The 17,634-nt window shown below is 39.8% G+C and overlaps 1 protein-coding gene across 2 annotated transcripts; it reads left to right on the top strand.

Moving 5' to 3' along the window:
- Positions 1 to 2,877: 2,877 nt before the first annotated feature.
- On the top strand, positions 2,878 to 16,252 carry CDCA7L (cell division cycle associated 7 like). Of its 2 annotated transcripts, none has more exons than XM_056857656.1 (9): positions 2,878 to 3,015; positions 5,522 to 5,650; positions 7,204 to 7,557; positions 8,800 to 8,874; positions 9,440 to 9,625; positions 10,848 to 10,979; positions 14,082 to 14,231; positions 14,774 to 14,910; positions 16,047 to 16,252. In XM_056857656.1, exons 1-9 carry the CDS (start codon positions 2,878 to 2,880, stop codon positions 16,075 to 16,077), a joined length of 1,332 nt encoding a protein of 443 aa, XP_056713634.1. In that variant the 3' UTR covers positions 16,078 to 16,252. The 2 variants fall into 2 exon arrangements, with proteins under 2 accessions (XP_056713634.1, XP_056713635.1); XM_056857657.1 differs by having other exon boundaries at positions 5,537 to 5,656.
- Positions 16,253 to 17,634: the final 1,382 nt, after the last annotated feature.

Raw genomic sequence — 17,634 nt, forward strand, 5'->3', positions numbered from 1 at the left:
CTGACCCCTAGGTCACATGGCCAGCAACTGGTTCGTTGGTCAAGTGACACCACTGACCATACACTTCATTGGCTAACTAGGATCAGGCCAAGACAGGTCTTTGAGCATAACGCTTAGATCCTTTATTCTAGTTTTGTCCTTGGTTATTTTATGGTCGTGAACGTCGGTCCAGGTATATACCCTGTGCCTGGTATTTTGTCTAGTTGGTGGGCCTTGCTGACTGGAAACCCTTGTTCTGACCTTTCACAGCTGAAAGAGCTCGGGCATGAGGAGTCACATTTCAGCCGTTCTGTAATTTGTTTAGTTAACTGCCCCATCCTGGAAGGGTCTTGGTGGTTAAAAATCAAAGGAATGAATGAGTTGTTACATTTAGGGTGTGTCAATTTTTAAAGCAGTTGCCACAGCATGATTGATCTCTATCAAGTGCAAAACATCAATTTTTCTTCAGATGTGATTTTTTCCCCTCCCCTGTTATTACAGTTGGACTACAGGCTATAAAACAAATCAGTTCGCCACTGTGTCAAGGCTGTATAGCAGTTACTTGTGAAATCACCCTTGAACGAACAGATTGTTTGGTAGGTAGATGTGAAAATAAGAGAGCTTGGTAGCAGGAAACCAGCGTTCTTTGTGGCCTCTCAACGTGCTACCGTTCTATGTAAAAACTCATTGACTATGTCCGACTTACTTAAATGGTTCATGCTGTACAGCTCTTGTTTAAATTAAGGGAGTTAGTTAGAATTGCAGCCCCTGAGCGTTTTAGTGATAATTTTAAAAAATCAGTACAGAGGGAGGGCGCTCCAAAACAAAAGTCTTTTGAAGTTTCTGCAGTAAGTTACTTTAGTTGGAGTCCCTCAATGTACAGCAGTGCACAGAATATTTTTTTTAAAGGTACTTTACTGGAAGTTTCTTTTCTTTGTTCATAATCAGTAATTACACCCCCGTAATGACTTCTCTAGTGCAGATGCAGAAGAAGAAATTAGTTAGGCATGTGATAATCTCAGCAGTGGCTAGCTCAGCCGTACAATAGCGCAAGAGCTAATGCAGTTGCTCCTGGAAGCCAGTTATTCATAGCAACTAGACTTCACAGCTCTTCATTTATATTTTCCATTAAACCATTAAAATGAATAGTGCTCCATTTTTAACCCCACTTGCAGGGAATAGCATGAAATCCTTTCCGAATGTTGGACTGGAATTGTAGTTTGCCATCTTGATACAGTGGAACTGAAAACTTAATAAAGCAGCGTTGGCTTGGGTACCTATGCTATGTATTTTTTCTATAGGACCACACTTGCCTGGGGTGAAAAGATTACACCACCAAAAGAAGGGGTGGGGGGAATGACCACAAATTATCTTCTTGTCAAAAGGCCTAGTGTCCATAATATTAAGTCCTTAGCATTTCATTTTCTACACACTGAGATTAATTAAACAGTAAGGCTTGGCTACCGTGTCACTGTTGTACACGTTAGCATAGTGGTATTTTGTTGTACTGTTCTGCGGAGCAATCCTAACCAGAGTTACATTCTTCTACGTCTACTGCAATCTGTGGGCTTAGAAAGGGTATAACTCTACTTAGAATTGCACTGCTAGCCTTTCGGTAGTGTGAAGCTTAATATTCTTTGAATTCATTTGGGTGTTTTTATCTAATTGTTTTAATCCCAACTTTAAGGCTAAACCTGTATCATACTGAAACGGAATCTAACTTTGTTGAGGATTTTTTTAAAAAGACCAGACAATTTGAATAGGTAAGTCAGAAATGGCCACTTGCCCAATTACATGTGGCTGGTCTTCAGGCATCTCGGCAGGGAATCTTTAAAGGTAAAGGTAGTTCCCTGTGCAAATGCCAGGTCAATACTGACCCATGGGGTGACATCACATCACGACATTTTCTAAGCAGACAATGTTTACGGGGTGGTTTACCCCAGTCATTTATGCTTTTGCATGTTGTAGTAATGAATACGATGATTCCCCCAACATTTCAATGGTTATTTTATATTAATATTTATATTAATAATTTATATTAATATTGCATAAAGGGTAAAATATGCCCTCCCCTTTTGCAATGATTATTAGGTTCAATGAAGATGGTTGTGTTTTGACTGTGAGATGTTGAAAATTATTTACCGTTTTAAGATTCCATTCAACATAGTCTTAATTGAAAAGTTAGAGCAGGGGTCCTCAATGTGGTGCCCGTGGATGCCATGGCCCCCGCCAACCTTTTCTGGCGCCCACCAAATGTTTTTGGGGAGTTGGCAGGGCCAGGTAGTGCTTTTGCCCAGCAAGGCTTCTGATTGATTACTGGATATATGATTGGCTATGCAGATTTTAAAAAAATGTTGCTTTGGCAACTGCTACCACAGCACAGAGATCTGCGTTGTATTACTGAAGTTACGCTGTGGCATTTTGTGGCTGGCTCCGCCTCCTGTGGCAGCCATTTTGTTGTTGTGCCACCATGCTCTGTCACAATTCCAGTGTGCCTGCAGGCTCAAAAATATTGGGGACCCCTAAGCTAGAGTCTCAAGTTTCTTACTTCCTGTCTTCTGTGCTTTGAGCCTGTCCCATTGGACGAAATCAAAGTAATTAATGAATATCTTATTACTGTCATGGTATGTTATGGGTGGCAAGTGTTAAGAATGCTAAAATCATACCGAAATTAATGGACCTTACTCCTGAACAAGCATGAGGAGGTTTGAAACCTAAATTAATCTGCTTCGCATGATGTATGCTTCATCTTATTTACTCATACTTTTTGTGTATTCTACATGTGTAATGGAAATGAGTGATGGATTAATAATATGCCATTATTCTTGGGAGATTTTGCTAAAGGATTATTGCTATGATTGACTCTATCTTATATTTCTCTTTATGAATTGAAAACAGATGCATGAATTGGATGAGATTTTTAATGCCCCAAGTGATGATGAAGATTTTCTTGGTTTTGAACCCGATGTTCCCATGGAAACGCTGTCACTGGAGGATAGTTTTGAAAGTATTGATTCATTGGAGTCAAGAAAAAAGGTAGGGAAATCTTGTAACAAATTTATATGTAGTTTTTAATCAAGAAATAAAACACTATATGAACATGAAGCACTACAAAATCTGATTATTTTGGTATTAGGAAAAAAACTCTAGAAAAGCAAAATAATATTTCTGAACCACATGTGTTTTCCTTTTTTGCATTAAGGATTGGTCTTAAGGCCAAACTATGCTTTATGTTTGACACATATTGGGACACTGGTGCCTGACCTGACTTGTGAAATGTTAGAGTGGGGACTGTCATAAACCTGCCTTGGGTCTATATGTGTGCTACATGCATGTAAGCATGTTTGTGTACATGTAAACCCATTCTTCAGTGCCACCACCCCAAATTAAATCCAGTGCTTGGGGAACACTAGTAAAGGCTTCCTCTGAACATGTACAAAGGGCAGAGTTTTCCAATTACTTCAGCCCTTCCCCTGTTCTTGTGCACTTAGAGTGAACGAGGGGCCACGTGTACAGAGAGGAGTTTGAAACAGTTGGCTCTGTTAAACAGGAAAACTTAATTGACTAATAATCTAGAGCAGAAGAGAATGGAAAATAACTATCGCGTCTACTAGCTACACAGTTCTAAGGAAAAGAACAGGAAAGTTCATATCACTAAGCTAAACTTAACAATACAGTAGTTTTACCTCCACATCCTTCCCTGGATGTATGTGGAGCAAATGTAAATCCTGACCCCCACCTGCTCCATGCAGGGGAATCCGATTCTTAGCATTTGAACAATGGAAACTGGAGGTTTCCCACCTTTTAACCATTTTTGCCTTAGCTGGTTGGAAGTCTCTTATCCAATCCAGGTTTAGAGAACCCGTCTCCCAGCCATCCAAGGGCACACGTTCCACACATTTCAATACCCAGATCATGTTTTACAACAGCTGTTCATCTTGCCCTTCGTGGCAGGTAGAGCAAATGGTTATCTCTTTGCGTAAACCATCTCCACTCTTTGCTGACCTCTTAGTGCATTTTATGGTCCTCTTCCTTGGGATTGCAAGTGGGTGTCGGGGTCCCAGGAAACCCCTGGTGAGCTTCAAAGCACCTTACATCTTCAGATCACAACGAAGCTTTAAAACCCTTTTAAAATGTCTTGGTCACCCCTGTGCAGCTCCAGATGCTGTGAGGGGGGAGGAGGGGCTTCAGGCTTCCCTCCCTCTGTTATTTTTTGCCAGTAGAAACAGCCACAGGGAAGGCTGTTTACTCAGAAAAGACCTGTTGGGCTAACTGTTTCCCCTGGTCTCCAAAGAAAAGTAGTAATGCTATTGTAAAACGTGGTTGTTTGTCTGCCTTACCCAGAAATACAATTTCTCATTAAAGTTAACTTTCCTATTGTGTGTGTATGTGTGCTTTCCTCAGTTAAGCAGCTGTGCTACAGCTATCAACAAAAGAACAAAGTAATTTTACTAGGAGAACACAGTCCAATTATCCTTAATAATTCATAGGGACACGTTTTTCAAGTTTAAAGGAACAGTATATAGAATGATTTTTTTCCCTTCTGTTCCCCTGAAAGTTTTTCCACTCATCTATTGTATCTGGTTTTCACTTACATTATCTCAATGTAAAGAAGTATATAATTAAATTGCAGGGGAACGAGGGCAATGAAAGAGGGGGAATAAAGATAGTTAAGTGACGTGCAGCTGTATGAAAGGTCATTGAGTCTTGCATGGGAGGAGGAAAACATGGAAGAAAATGAGTGAAATGCTCTCAGATGCACCATGTGACTCTCCAAAGGCAGATGTTTTGTAGATTTGCCTACGTTTCCTCTTGTCCTACTCTTGCCCTTTTCTTTTAAGGTAGAAAGATTGACAGGTGCTGCAAAGTATTTTATTTCTTTTACAAACCTCACTGCCTATTTTCAGTTACTTCAACTTTTACAATGGCTCAGAGTAAAAACATTAAGATGTTAAAAATGTTTTAAAAATTACAGCTTTATTTATGATGATCAATCAAGAGCAGGATGTTGTGGTATTTAGCTCTGAGAGCCAACGTGGTGTGGTTAAGAGCAGTGGACTCTAATCTGGTGAGCCGGGTTTGATTTCCCACTCCTCCACATGAAGCCTTCTGGGTGACCTTGAGCCAGTCACAGTCCTTTCCAAACTCTCTCAGCCTCACCTACCTTACAAGGTGTCTGTTGTGGGGAGAGGAAGGGGAGGCGATTATAAGCTGGTTTGAGACTCCTTAAATGGTAGAGAAAATCGGCATATAAAAACCTACTTCTCCCCCACCCCCGTTTTCTGTGAGACAAATTTAAGCCATGTAAGCACTGAGCCTCAGTGAAACAAGAGAAAACATTCCTTTTTCTAAATAGTAGAGTGGCTCACCTGTAATTTTGGCTGTTTGTTTGATCATAGCAGGGTTTCTCACCTTGCCAGTCTGTTATCATCTGCACAGTAACTTATTACATAGTTTGCTTTATTTTGTTCATGAGAACCTTGTGGGTGTGGATTTACTTTCCCTTTCCTATTGGGAACAGTGTTGAGTGTTGATTTTGCAGGATGTTTATTTGCAGTCCAAGTACCTGACTGAGGAGCTGAGAAACATTTTCACTGAAGACACAGATTCAGAAAATGAAGTGTTTGAAGGTTTTTCTTCAAATGAGCCAGAAGAACATGGGACGAAGGATGTGGTGGTATGGGCAGTATTTCCAAAGCGTCCATCTTTATTAAGCTACTGTTTTTTTCTTTTGTATGCATCTCTTGTTGTAAGGAACATCTTGGCAAACAAAGGAGGGTAACAAAGATGGTGAGGGGTCTAGGGACCAAGTCCCATGAGGAAAGGTTAAAGGAGCTGGGTATGTTTAGCCTGAAGAGGAGAAGACTGAGAGGGGATATGATAACCATCTTCAAGTACTTGAAGGGCTGTCGAGTTGTTTTCTGTTGCTCCAGAAGTTCGGACCAGAACCAACAGGTTGAAATTAAATCAAAAGAGTTTCCATCTAGACATTAGGAAGAATTTTCTAACAGAGCGGTTCCTCAGTGGAACAAGCTTCCTCGGGAAGTGGCAAGCTCTCCTTCCCTGGAGGTTTTTAAGAAGAGGCTAGATGGCCATCTGTCTGCAATGCTGGTTCTATGATCTTAGGCAGATCGTGAGAAGGAGGGCACCTTGGCCATCTTCTGGGCATGAAGTATGGGTCACTGGGGGTGATGGGGGGGAGGTAGTTCGGAATTTCCTGCATTGTTCAGGGGGTTGGATTAAATGACTCTGGTGGTCCCTTCCAACTCTATGATTCTATGAAATGACCAAGAGCAGCATTGAGGTTCCTGAGGGGAAATCATGGCAAAAATTTCTTTGAAAATTGTGCCTCGCTACGAATACTCAGAGGCACTTGTTATGTTGATCTTTGCAGCATGGCAATTTCTGTGAGGTCAGAAACCTCAGACCACACAAGAGGAGCCGGAACCCTCACTGTGCTTTTTCACAGTGTCAGTGTTGCCTACTTTCTGGGCAGAGAGGAGGAGCAATGCTGGTGTGAGGAGTAGCCACAGTATGGGCACAACAGTGAGTGCGCTGCAGTAGTTCCTACTCTACAGAAGGGACATTAAGGTTTAAATCTCATTGTGAACTCAGGATTACTTCCTAGCAAGTGTGGTTAGCATCGTGGCCTTAATTCTGGATTAAACACACCACTGTTGTTTCTGTAATGCATTATCTCTGGAAATGTTTTAGGGGGAAAATAGTTGTCAAACTAATGGTGAGCTTGTTAGCCTTTTCGGATTTGATCCCAACTAATACCTCAATTGGTATTTACTTTACTTTTATTGTTATTACGGTTGTTGACCAGAAAATACGTATTCATTCAAGTGAAGACAAAAGCAATTTTCGATAGGACAACACCAAAGGTCTAATTCATAATAGTAAAACCGTTTAGCCACTTTTATAATTCCAATAACAATAGAGTCAATAAATAAATCTGTAAAAGTCAAAATAAAAATAGAAATAAAATACAGTAAAAAATGAATACGGTATTCTGATTGACGTTTTCATCGCTCTTGAGCAGATGGTGAATGTCTGCTGTCTGTGTCTTGCTTTGTTGCATTACGCTTTTCCTGCAAGCCAGGCTTTTTTTGAATGCTTCATATTCAGTGTGCTAATTTAGATTCCAGTAGTCTGTATGTAGATAAGAACGGAAAATTCAGTGACATAAATCCAACCATAATGTTTTTTTTTCATTTTTAGGTGGTGGATTCTGATCTGAACAATGAGAATGACAATTTCTCTGTGAGAGCAACTGAGGAGAAGGAAGAGACGAGGGCTTCCTCTAAGAGAAGGAGCTTTGGCTTTCGTGTGGCATTGCAGTTTCCAACTAAGAAGTCTGCTGAGAAGAGGGTACCTGACAAGGTTGACTCAAAGTTCTGCTTGAAGGACAGTAAACATCCCCACACTCTCGCAAGAACAAAAAATAATAAAACCTGGAAAAAACTAGGCCAGGAGATCTCCTCAGAATCTGAAGAAGATGCTAAAGAGGCATCAAAAGATACTTCTAGTGCACTGCTTAAAAGAGCTATGAACATCAAAGAAAATAAAGCCATGGTAAGCCTTAGCACTGTTGCACACTCACTATAAAATTATATTTGCCTTTCATCAGTATGGCCTTATATAGAGCATGCTTTCTCATTACCTTTTACTTCCATTTGGCAGTACTAACCAGTACACAGAATTCTCACTGTTATTGTAATCTGTAAATTCACATCCTGTTGAGTATAGGTACCTTAGATTTTGTTCTCCAGGAGAAATATTCTGCTGCTTATTCTTTATGTCTTCACAGATTCTTGGTTCTGTGTAATTTCTGAATGTCAAAACTGACATTCGTGTGTGTATATAAAGTGCCATCAAGTTACAACCAACTTATAGCAACCCCTGGTGGGATTTTCAAGGCATTAAGCAGAGGTGGTTTGCCATTGCCTTCCTCTGCAGAGTCTTCTTTGGAGGTCTCCCTTCCAAGTACTGACCCACCTTAGCTACTGAGATCTAATGAGATCGGGCTATACTATACGATTCCACATTACTGACATTCAAATCTATTGTTAAATCTGTGCTGGAAATGTTTACACATTGTTGTCTCTTGGAATTACAGTGAGCTCTGTCATGGGTGATATAGGATAAACATGTGCTTGTACCTATTTCATTCTCCCTCGCTTCTTGCTTTAAGAAGTATTGCATCTCATGTTTAATACTGAAGAATGGTACTAGAGTGCGGATCAAAAAATCCACACAATGCGGCCAAGTTCAGATGGTGGGGTGATATAAATCTGGGACAGCCCTCCTGTTTGTACAAAGCAATCCAAAAAGTTTATTAAAAGTAGTAAATAATGGAGGACTGTGAAAAGCAGTGAGGGGAGTCCATGGGGGCAGAAGAGATATCCTTCCCCCATGAGCTTTGTGGGTCCCCAGATTATTATCTAACGTTTGTTTTGATTGAATGAACTATCCATCCCTGTTGACGTGGAAGGCAAAGCCAGTTCACACTGGATTGTATACTTGACTCAAATAGCCCAAAAAAGTCCTTAATATTTATATGTGCATGGATCTATGTACTTGTAATTTTAAAACATGTTAGTTTTTATTTTTGATAAGATGATAAATCCAAAACATTGAGAAAATTAACATAATCAGCAGTGTGACTTTTAAACGACTCAAATGTGGTAATTTTAACAGCCATAACAATTGAGGTGATTAAATAATAGCAAATAGCCATGTTATTTTTCGGTTCTATTAGTTATTGAATGGATGTACCAAATATTGCCTGATCTAGTGTCACTTCTCTCATTTCAGCTTGCTCAGTTATTAGCAGAACTGAATTCTATACCTGATCTATTTCCAGTGAAAACACCATCGTCAACTCCTTCTGTAAGTATCAGTAAAAAAGATTTAATAGAAGCTATATCACATTGATCAGACTCTTGGGTGTGTATGTGGCTATCATTCTTTTTTTTGCAGCATTATGTACTGTCTAAAGGCTGCTTTTTATGACACATTGAGTATTTGGGTTCTGAGGCCCAAGTTAAATAATATATACAGTCTGATATTAGTGTGTGCTTCCAAATTTGTGACTTTCCCCTTCCTTTCAAATGCACATGACCAGAAATTGGGAAAGGTTTCAGTCCACACAGAGTCTGTACTTTTGGTGATCTTTGTAATGAACTCTATCAGCAATGTATTTGAATACCTTTCCCCGGAAGTCATAGTTATGTGTAGAGAAAATGCTCAAAATTGGCATTGCTGTATAGGAAGGGGAAGCATAAAAGCTTCATTTTTGTTCTTGCTTCCAAAGAGTAAATTGCGGGGAGGCGGCTGTCAAAAAAGCTACATCCGTCCAACAAAGGCAATTGTACAGACACTATGACAGTGACATCAGCTACATCTTACAAAATAAAGGCAAATGCAGTCTCTTGAAAACTCTGTTGTCTTCCAGAAACAGAAGAAAACGCCAAAGAGAATGTTTTCAGAAGGCCAGATAGAGCGTCGTACTAACCCAACCAGGAATGCTCGTCCACCGGAGAACTTTGCCTTGGAAAACGTTACTTTTTCTGCTGTCAGATTTGCTGAACAGCTGAACAATTACAGACGACGGAACAGTTTACAGAAAAGACTAAAAGAGGTATATTCCAGATGCCTTTTTGCTTTAGTAACCATAAATAAAGCATTTTAAGTATCAAAGCCCAGCCAGTAAGGGGCAAAATTGACGCAAAAGTTTAAGTGAGACTTTAAGGCGGTTATGTGATGATTCAAAGCCGTTTCATTAAATTGCCCAAACAATCTGAACGCGCTCAGATATTTTTGCCTGTGCTGGATTGTCCAGATTATCTGAGAAAATAACAGGCAAAGCGAGAGTGGAGTGGACGGGATGAGTGGGAATTGTTACTGTAAAACAAGTGGAAAATTTTTGAGCGTTTTGAGGGAAATATGCCATGTTAGAACAAGAAGAAACCAATGTAATTTTAATCTGGCTGTTTGAAAAACAGCAGGAATCAGTGTAAGATAGGGAGACTGATAATCTAAAACAGATTCTGTTTTATGGGCTGCAAACACATAAAATGGTAAGTGTTGGACTGGGATCTAAGAGACTCCGGATTGAATCCACACACTGCCAAGGCTTGCTGGGTGACCATGGGGAACCTTATATACTCTTAGCTTAACACCACAATATTGTGAGGGTAAAATGGGACGAGAGCCAAATTATGTGAGCTGCTTTGAGACCCCTTTAGGGACAAAAGCAAAGTATAGACAAACTAAATAAACTGAACCACAATGTAAACAATATTACCATTATTAGAACAGTTCATCCTTCATAACAATTGATTGCCTACTGCTGGACTAAACTGCTAAGCCGGCTTCGTTCTGAATGGCTGACATCCTACCTGGTTGGTTTTTTTAAAAAAAGATGAAGAAAGAAAACATAGCAGGAGAAGCACAACAAACCTGGTTTTTGGCAGTAGACGAGAAACAGAATTCCAAGTTGCTCATGGTATATTTTTTTAATAATATGCCTACATGGAGAAAGGGGGAAAGGGACATTTCCTAAAGGGTGATGAATATTTCAACGAAAAAACGAGAGGCAGCAGTATAAGTACAGCAGTTGATTGAGTGGTTTGCATAAAGCCAAGGTTGAAGCAAAAACGAGGGACATGGAAGTTAGTTCTGAGTTGGGAAAAGAAGGGCTGAGTGAATAATAATAGGGCAGATATTACTTTCGGGTTGTGCTAAGTTATCTTCCTAAGGGTGGTGGTGGTGGGGTTTTTTGGGTTTTTTTTAAGCAGGGTGTAAAAGGTGTGTCCTTGAGTTTGAGTTCAGATAGTGAAATGAGTTTGTTTCTTCCCCAGGGAAGTGTGAAGGTGCCCAAAAGAAGACGATCATCAAAATACTGTTCATTCCGACTAGTTGAAGATATTACTGATGAGGATTTGGAAAACATTGCAATAACAGTTAAAGATAAAATCTATGATAAGGTCCTGGTAGGTACATGTTTTCTTCCTTAGAGGCTTGGTTTTTGTGGTATTGAGCATGTAAATTCAAATTCAAAACCTTTATTGGCATAGCGAGTCATTCAGGACATTCCATGGTTGATCAGATAATAAAATATAAATAGACATAGATAAAATGGAGTATGCCAAAATAAGATGAATTTGGAATACATATAAAACAGGTATCTAAAATAGACAAATTATGATATCAGCTATTGTATTTTTGATTTGATCTTAATCATTGAGGAGTACTTCAAAAACATGGCTACTGTTTCTGTAATTTCTGAATCACAACCATTAATTAGGAATCTAAAAAGGAAATGAGGAGAAGAATTCCTGATTACAATTAACGGCATTAAAAGTTTGGTGCGTGAATCGACTAACATTTCACACTCCAATAAAATATGATGAATGGAATCTATCTGATTCATGCCGCAACAGCAAATTCTCCTTTCCAAGGGGGTATTATTAAATCTCCCAAATAAGACCTCCGATGGGAAGGCATTTAGTTTTGCTAGCATAAAAGCCCTATGAAGGGAGGGTTCACTTAAAGAGTAGAAATAACCCTGGAGCAAACCAAAATTAGAAGATAGACCTAGTTTGGATGGAGAACAAGATGGAGGTATTGCAAGCAAGATTTTTTTGTCTTTCATGGTCAAACAATCTTTGTTTAATTACTCAGAAAATGGTTTGACTGTCCAGTATCAATAGATTATCTACGTCTATTCCCAGGATTTTCAATTTGTTTGAGATATGTGTAAACCACTCTATTTGCAGCTTCTCTTAATAAAAAGAAAATGAGTCGATTTTCATTTAAAGAAAAATGAATCTTGATCCAGTATTTAAAAGTTAAAAGCCAAGCTCTGGTCTCTAGAGTCAGCGCTCCAGTTTCACTATGAATGGGTTGATATGGAACACAATTAGGGAGTCCTAGTATTTGATGAAGGAAAGAAGTCTGCACAACTTCCAAATTTTTGTTCAGTGCTTCTATCCAAATAGGTATTCCGTACAATAATCGCGCCAGGACCTTAGCAGTAAAAGCACGAATAGCTGCAGGTATATATTGGTTCCCTTTTAAGTAGAAGAATCGTTTGATTTGTGAGGTTGAGCATTTAGCTAAATTAATGGCATTATTTCTGTGATGTATCCAGGATAAGTTGTAATTAAAGGTAAGACCTAGGTATTTAAATGTCTTGACCTGCTCTATTGGCACATTATCAATGGACCATTTTGAGGGATGCCAGCTTTTAGCAAAAACTAAAACATTTTTGAGCATGTATATGGTTAATATCAAGCTATTTCTATAGTTCTGAAAGGGGAATTAACGTTTGGATCCTGTTTGGAATTCCATGAATACAAGGGGTGATTTGCTGATTATCTGCTCTCACAGCAATCCAAGATGTCCCCTCTGGGGGAACAGCCCTGCCCTGGAAGAGAAATCTGGAGAGAAATCTGAAGCCTTCCACCGGGGGGGGGGGGGGGAATCTGCAAAAGACCTCCCACTGCAGAAATTCTAAGTAGGATCCAAGCCCAGATATTAATTTACTAAATGGGGATTTCCCCCCCTACATTTGATTGAATTTTCACTGTTTTCTTTAATTTAGTTGCCTCTCCTCTTCACATTCCATATTCTACTTCAAAGGATGTAATAATAAATTCATTGGGCTTAATGTAGCCTGTAGAGGGTCTATCAGATGTATCCACCTTGCTAAGGTATTCTTTGCCTGGAAAAGTAAATAAATGCTCAGACCTGTGCTAACAATTTTTATCAGCATAACAGTGGGATGAAAAGTACCTAACCTGCTTACAGCTGTACTTACATTTATTTTGACTCTGTATTCATCATGACCAAATGATGATGCTTCTGTGATGATGCATCTAGAGTATAAATAGTGGGTAGGAATAGGATTAAATTATGCCATCAGAGGACACTTGTGGTGCATGGAGTCTCCCTCTAGCAGAAAATGCCTCTTCCAATTGAGGTTGGTTGTTTTTTGTTCTTTGCAGAATAGAATCATAGCATCCAACCCGATATATTTAAATCCATGTAAATTTTATGGCAAAGGCTATCCTTATTCTAACTTATTTGATGAGGAATTTATTGACTCCTGAGGACAAATTCACGGAGGATGTCAATGTGTAGGTGCATTTGCAGAAGACACTGCTAAAAGGTGGCAGCTGTACCTTGGGGAGCTTAATTTTCATGAGAGACATTCTCTGTAATAATTGACCTCTATATTCATTGATACTCTGGGAGCATTGCATGGAGACACAAATGACAATGTGAATCAGCTCTTAAGAGATGCCATGCTAATGCATTGATTCCCATGCAGAGAGAAGAGAGCATCAGTATGCACAGAGCTTCCCTCCTAAAAGGGCTGTTTAGCTACAAAGATACTGTCCTACTTGCTAAAAAAAATTGGAGATCAGAGCAAACACAAGGCTTGGAGATGGTGGGATGGGTGGAAGTGGAAAGTAACTTGCTCAAGGCCTCTCATTTTCTGAACTGAAATTCCTCCTTTCATCTACAGGCAGGAACATCCTAGTTGGTGCAATACTGGCCTGCTGTTTAGTGCTGTTGTCTCAGAATACTCAGAACCTGCAAAATCTTGAGCACAGCTCTTCTAAAACTGTGCTCCAAATACATCGAGGGGCTGAAAGACCTTAAAGGGGCATATAAAAATTTTGTACTGTAATAATTTTGTATTACCGTAGAAATAAGATAAAATCCTGCTGCTGCGCATTTGCTATTTTTATAAACCATTTGTCTAACAAAGTGCAAAGGTGCTGGTTTTATGTAGGGCATTCACATTACCAAGACAAAACATTTGAAACTTCCATTACATAATGACTGTTATGGAAAGAGCTTTCTCATCCCACTGAAACTATAAACAAAAATGGGGAGGTTGGAAACCTGTGTGTGAAAATTCTATGTTAAATGTGAAAATTCTATGTTAAGCACTGTACATTGGCTGCGTTTACCCTGTATAGTTCCCACTCATGGAATATACCTTGCAAAATAACATTTAAAATGTTAGTGAAGTTGTCTGATCCTTTGTATAACTCTGCTTTCCTCCCTGACTCCCACATTAGGGAAGTACGTGCCATCAGTGTCGACAGAAGACAATAGATACAAAGACAGTTTGTCGTAATGAAGGCTGTGGAGGTGTGAGGGGACAGTTCTGTGGGCCGTGCCTCCGCAATCGCTATGGAGAAGATGTAAAATCTGCACTTCTAGACCCAGTAGGTACCTAGTTCTTTAGGCTCTGGAATATAGATAGTTCAGAGGTCCCTAGCCTTTTTGAGCCTGCGGGCGCATTTGGAATTCTGACAGGGCATGCTGGACACAGCAACAACATGGATGCCACAGGAGGTGGAGCCAGCCACAAAATGTTTGCTACAGCTTAACTTCAGTAGCACAGTGTGCAGATCCTTGTGCTGTGGTGGCAGCTGGTGTCAAAGCAACATTTCAAAAAATCTGCACAGCCCATCAAAAGCTTTGCTGGGCAAAAGCCCTACTGGCCCCACCCACTTCTTAAACACTTGGCAGGTGCCAGAAAAGATGTTGGCAGGCACCATGGCACCCACGGGCACCATGGTGGGGCACCCTGAGATAGATCCTTGCCCTAGTAAAATGATGAGAGATCTATGTATGGTATGCTGTTGTACGTTCCTTAACAAACATGTTATGTTAAATGAAGCTAACTTCTGTTTATTACTAAGCAAGAAAAACACTGTCAAGTGACTTTATGTAATTAATCTCACTCTCCCATCTTTTTTCAAAGGATTGGGTCTGTCCTCCTTGCCGAGGGATCTGCAATTGCAGCTACTGTCGCAAACGTGATGGCCGTTGCGCTACAGGGATGCTCATCCATTTGGCAAAATTCTATGGTTATGACAATGTGAAAGAATATTTGGAAAGGTAAGATTCTTAGAATTTTTAGCGCTATCAAGTGCTTTTATCCGTTGCCCTGTATCTACATGGCTGCGTGCATAAAAGCTGGGAGAAACTGCAACCAAACACATACTTGCATGAAGAATATATGAGAACCTTCTTCAGTAAGTGCCCATTGAACTAGGACATGAACACCTCCATGCTTGTGATAGTATGACATTCAGGTGGTGCTATTACATAAGCCCTGTTCACATGTTAAAGTGAACACATGTACATCCTGCATGCATATGTGCATATCTGTTGGTAAGAAAAGGCCAATGTGCCTTTACTTTGCAGTTTAAACCAGGGACCAGTGCCTGGATAATGTCAAGTTTGTATCTCATGTACATGTGTTATATGTAATATGAGAATTACTCAATGAATGTATTTTACTCAATGCACATTTTTTTTTAAATTAAGTGTGTGCGGGTTGTAAATTAATTCACGGTTATTTGTGAACATGGCTACTGATTTCTTTCATAACCCTGTATGTCTGGAATTGTGAGCAACTTGTGGATGTCACAAAATATGGTAGGAACAGGAAGTGTGAATGGCAAGCATTTCCTGCTTTCGTAATTTTTTAAATTGAAGAACATCTTTTGTATTTCTTATGCTCCACTATCCCTGTGATTTGCCCCTGGTCAACTCAAAGCATAATGTCTACTTTGGAAGCTACAGTCAGAAGTATAGAGAAAATGAGCATTTATTACTTGTGCTCCCCCTAGCCTTTCCATAGTGTCTGAAGCCATCCCATATGTCAATACAGTATTTACTTCAGTGCAAGACTAATTTTTTGCCAGATATGCGATCAAAAAAAGAGGGGGTCCTCTTACATTTGCACACAAATCACGGTTGTCCAGTAAAAAAAGATTTTTTGATCTGTCATATGCTACTAGATCTTTTTATCTGGACTTCTGACAACAAATTGTGTGTGTTGGATTATGCTGTATTTTTTAAAAATAGCCTCATTTTTGAAAAAAATAAGCTGGTTTATGTGTGGCAGTTTCAATATGAAGGGCCATGACCAGCATGGATTGTGCTAAGATGTTCAGTTGGTTTGGGACAGCGTGAAATTATCTGTCATTCCGTGTTGCTATTAGTACCTTTTTACTTCTTTTTTCTAGCTTGCAAAAGCAACTTGCAGAGGACGACTGAAGATACTGGAAGCAGCTGTGCAACATTCATAATTTGTCGACTATTTTTTTACTGTTTTAAATCAGAGTTGGAGATTTTAAAATTTTATTACAATAATGTTTGTAAAATATAGAAATGTAGATAGAAGCGATTTGGTTGCTTTTAAAAAAATTGATGCTGAATGTATTACAAGGATTTCTCAGGAGACATCACTTAAAAGGAATCTACATGCTATACATTCATTTTGCCACAAATACACTGGGAATTGATTTCTGTGAAACTGACAAAATTGAATGGAGTTTAATACAGCTTCTATTCTTTTCAGCAGGGCCTGTACTGGAGAAGTAACTCTGGATTATGCTGTTTAGAAGCAGAGTCCAACTGTAAATAGCTGATTTTCAACAGAGCTGCCGAGTCTATCAAATAGAGTAATCCTGAGTGGGGTGGGGGTTTATATGGCACCTGGGGATGTCATAACCGCCATGCTGCCTCCTATGTGGGCTGAATCCCTGCGCTAAAGCTACAAACTGCCCTTTCCCAAAAACTTCCTGAAACCGCCCCACTCAGTTTCACTGGGCTGTGCCACCATTATTCGTGGTGTAACTCGAGGGTGGGCAAAGGGGGCATTCCCGGACTGAAAGGGGCTTTGGGAGCTGACTAAAGTCGACTCTACCCTGGGAATGCCCCCATCAACCCCGGCGCAAGGTCTCGCGCCGTAAAAATGCCAGCGGTGGCCATGCTGACGCCCATGTGGGATGCAGCCGCATGACTCCCCTCTGGCAGCGTAAGTTCCCCTATGCCGGTGTATTTGCTCATCTGGACAGTGTAAGTGGTACGCCACCGCAGGGGTCACTCTGCTTCCTAACCCCTTTCATCCCCCCCTTCCGGACTGGGCTGAAAGTGCTGCTCTCAATTGCATTAGAAGTATTTCAACCCAATCTTTTAGTTACAAATGTAATACTTGGAGCACTATTTTATTGGCCCAGCATCCTACAGGTTCTATTGTTTGTTAACCCCCAACGATTTTCTCTTTTGGCATCTGAATAAAACAAAATTCCATAACAAATTGTATTTAAATTTAAACACCATAACATGGCTTTTCGTTGGTACTTTTTGTGCTTGCTTCCGTCTTGCAAACTTGTTCTACCTTCTGCACAGCATCAACTATCTCTTTCATTGCACAGTGTGCAGAAATCCTTACATGCAGTTTGACCCGTCAAATTTTTTGAATGGTTCAGTTGATTGTAAATATGTGCCTTGAAAGCAAAATTGAACTGTGTCCAAGTCTTCTGGTGTTACATAAACTAGGAACATTACATCTGTGTAAATGTACTGTTTGTGAATCTGAAAGAAAGCCACAGTGGCCAAGAGACAGAGGATTGGCACATTACTCATGATGTGGCGAATCTGTTTCTGTATGCAATATACTGGCTTATTGCAGCTAGTTATTGGGAGCAATAAGATTAACATACACTGGAATATTTAAATTAAACTTTATTTTGATATTTTCCTATGCTGATGCTATAATGAGCAAGAGAAACACGTTTTTCAAGACACCTACTTTTAAAAGAAAGAGAA

This window comes from Euleptes europaea, chromosome 11 (assembly GCF_029931775.1).
Source record: "Euleptes europaea isolate rEulEur1 chromosome 11, rEulEur1.hap1, whole genome shotgun sequence".
In the NCBI taxonomy this organism is placed as follows: domain Eukaryota; kingdom Metazoa; phylum Chordata; class Lepidosauria; order Squamata; family Sphaerodactylidae; genus Euleptes; species Euleptes europaea.

Excerpts from the sequence above, each read along its gene's own strand:
- CDCA7L (XM_056857656.1), top strand. The coding sequence starts at position 2,878 with ATGCATGAATTGGATGAGATTTTTAATGCCCCAAGTGATGATGAAGAT. Across the intron at positions 7,558-8,799 it reads TCAAAGAAAATAAAGCCATG|CTTGCTCAGTTATTAGCAGA; the intron begins GTAAGCCTTAGC and ends CTCTCATTTCAG. Across the intron at positions 8,875-9,439 it reads CACCATCGTCAACTCCTTCT|AAACAGAAGAAAACGCCAAA; the intron begins GTAAGTATCAGT and ends GTTGTCTTCCAG.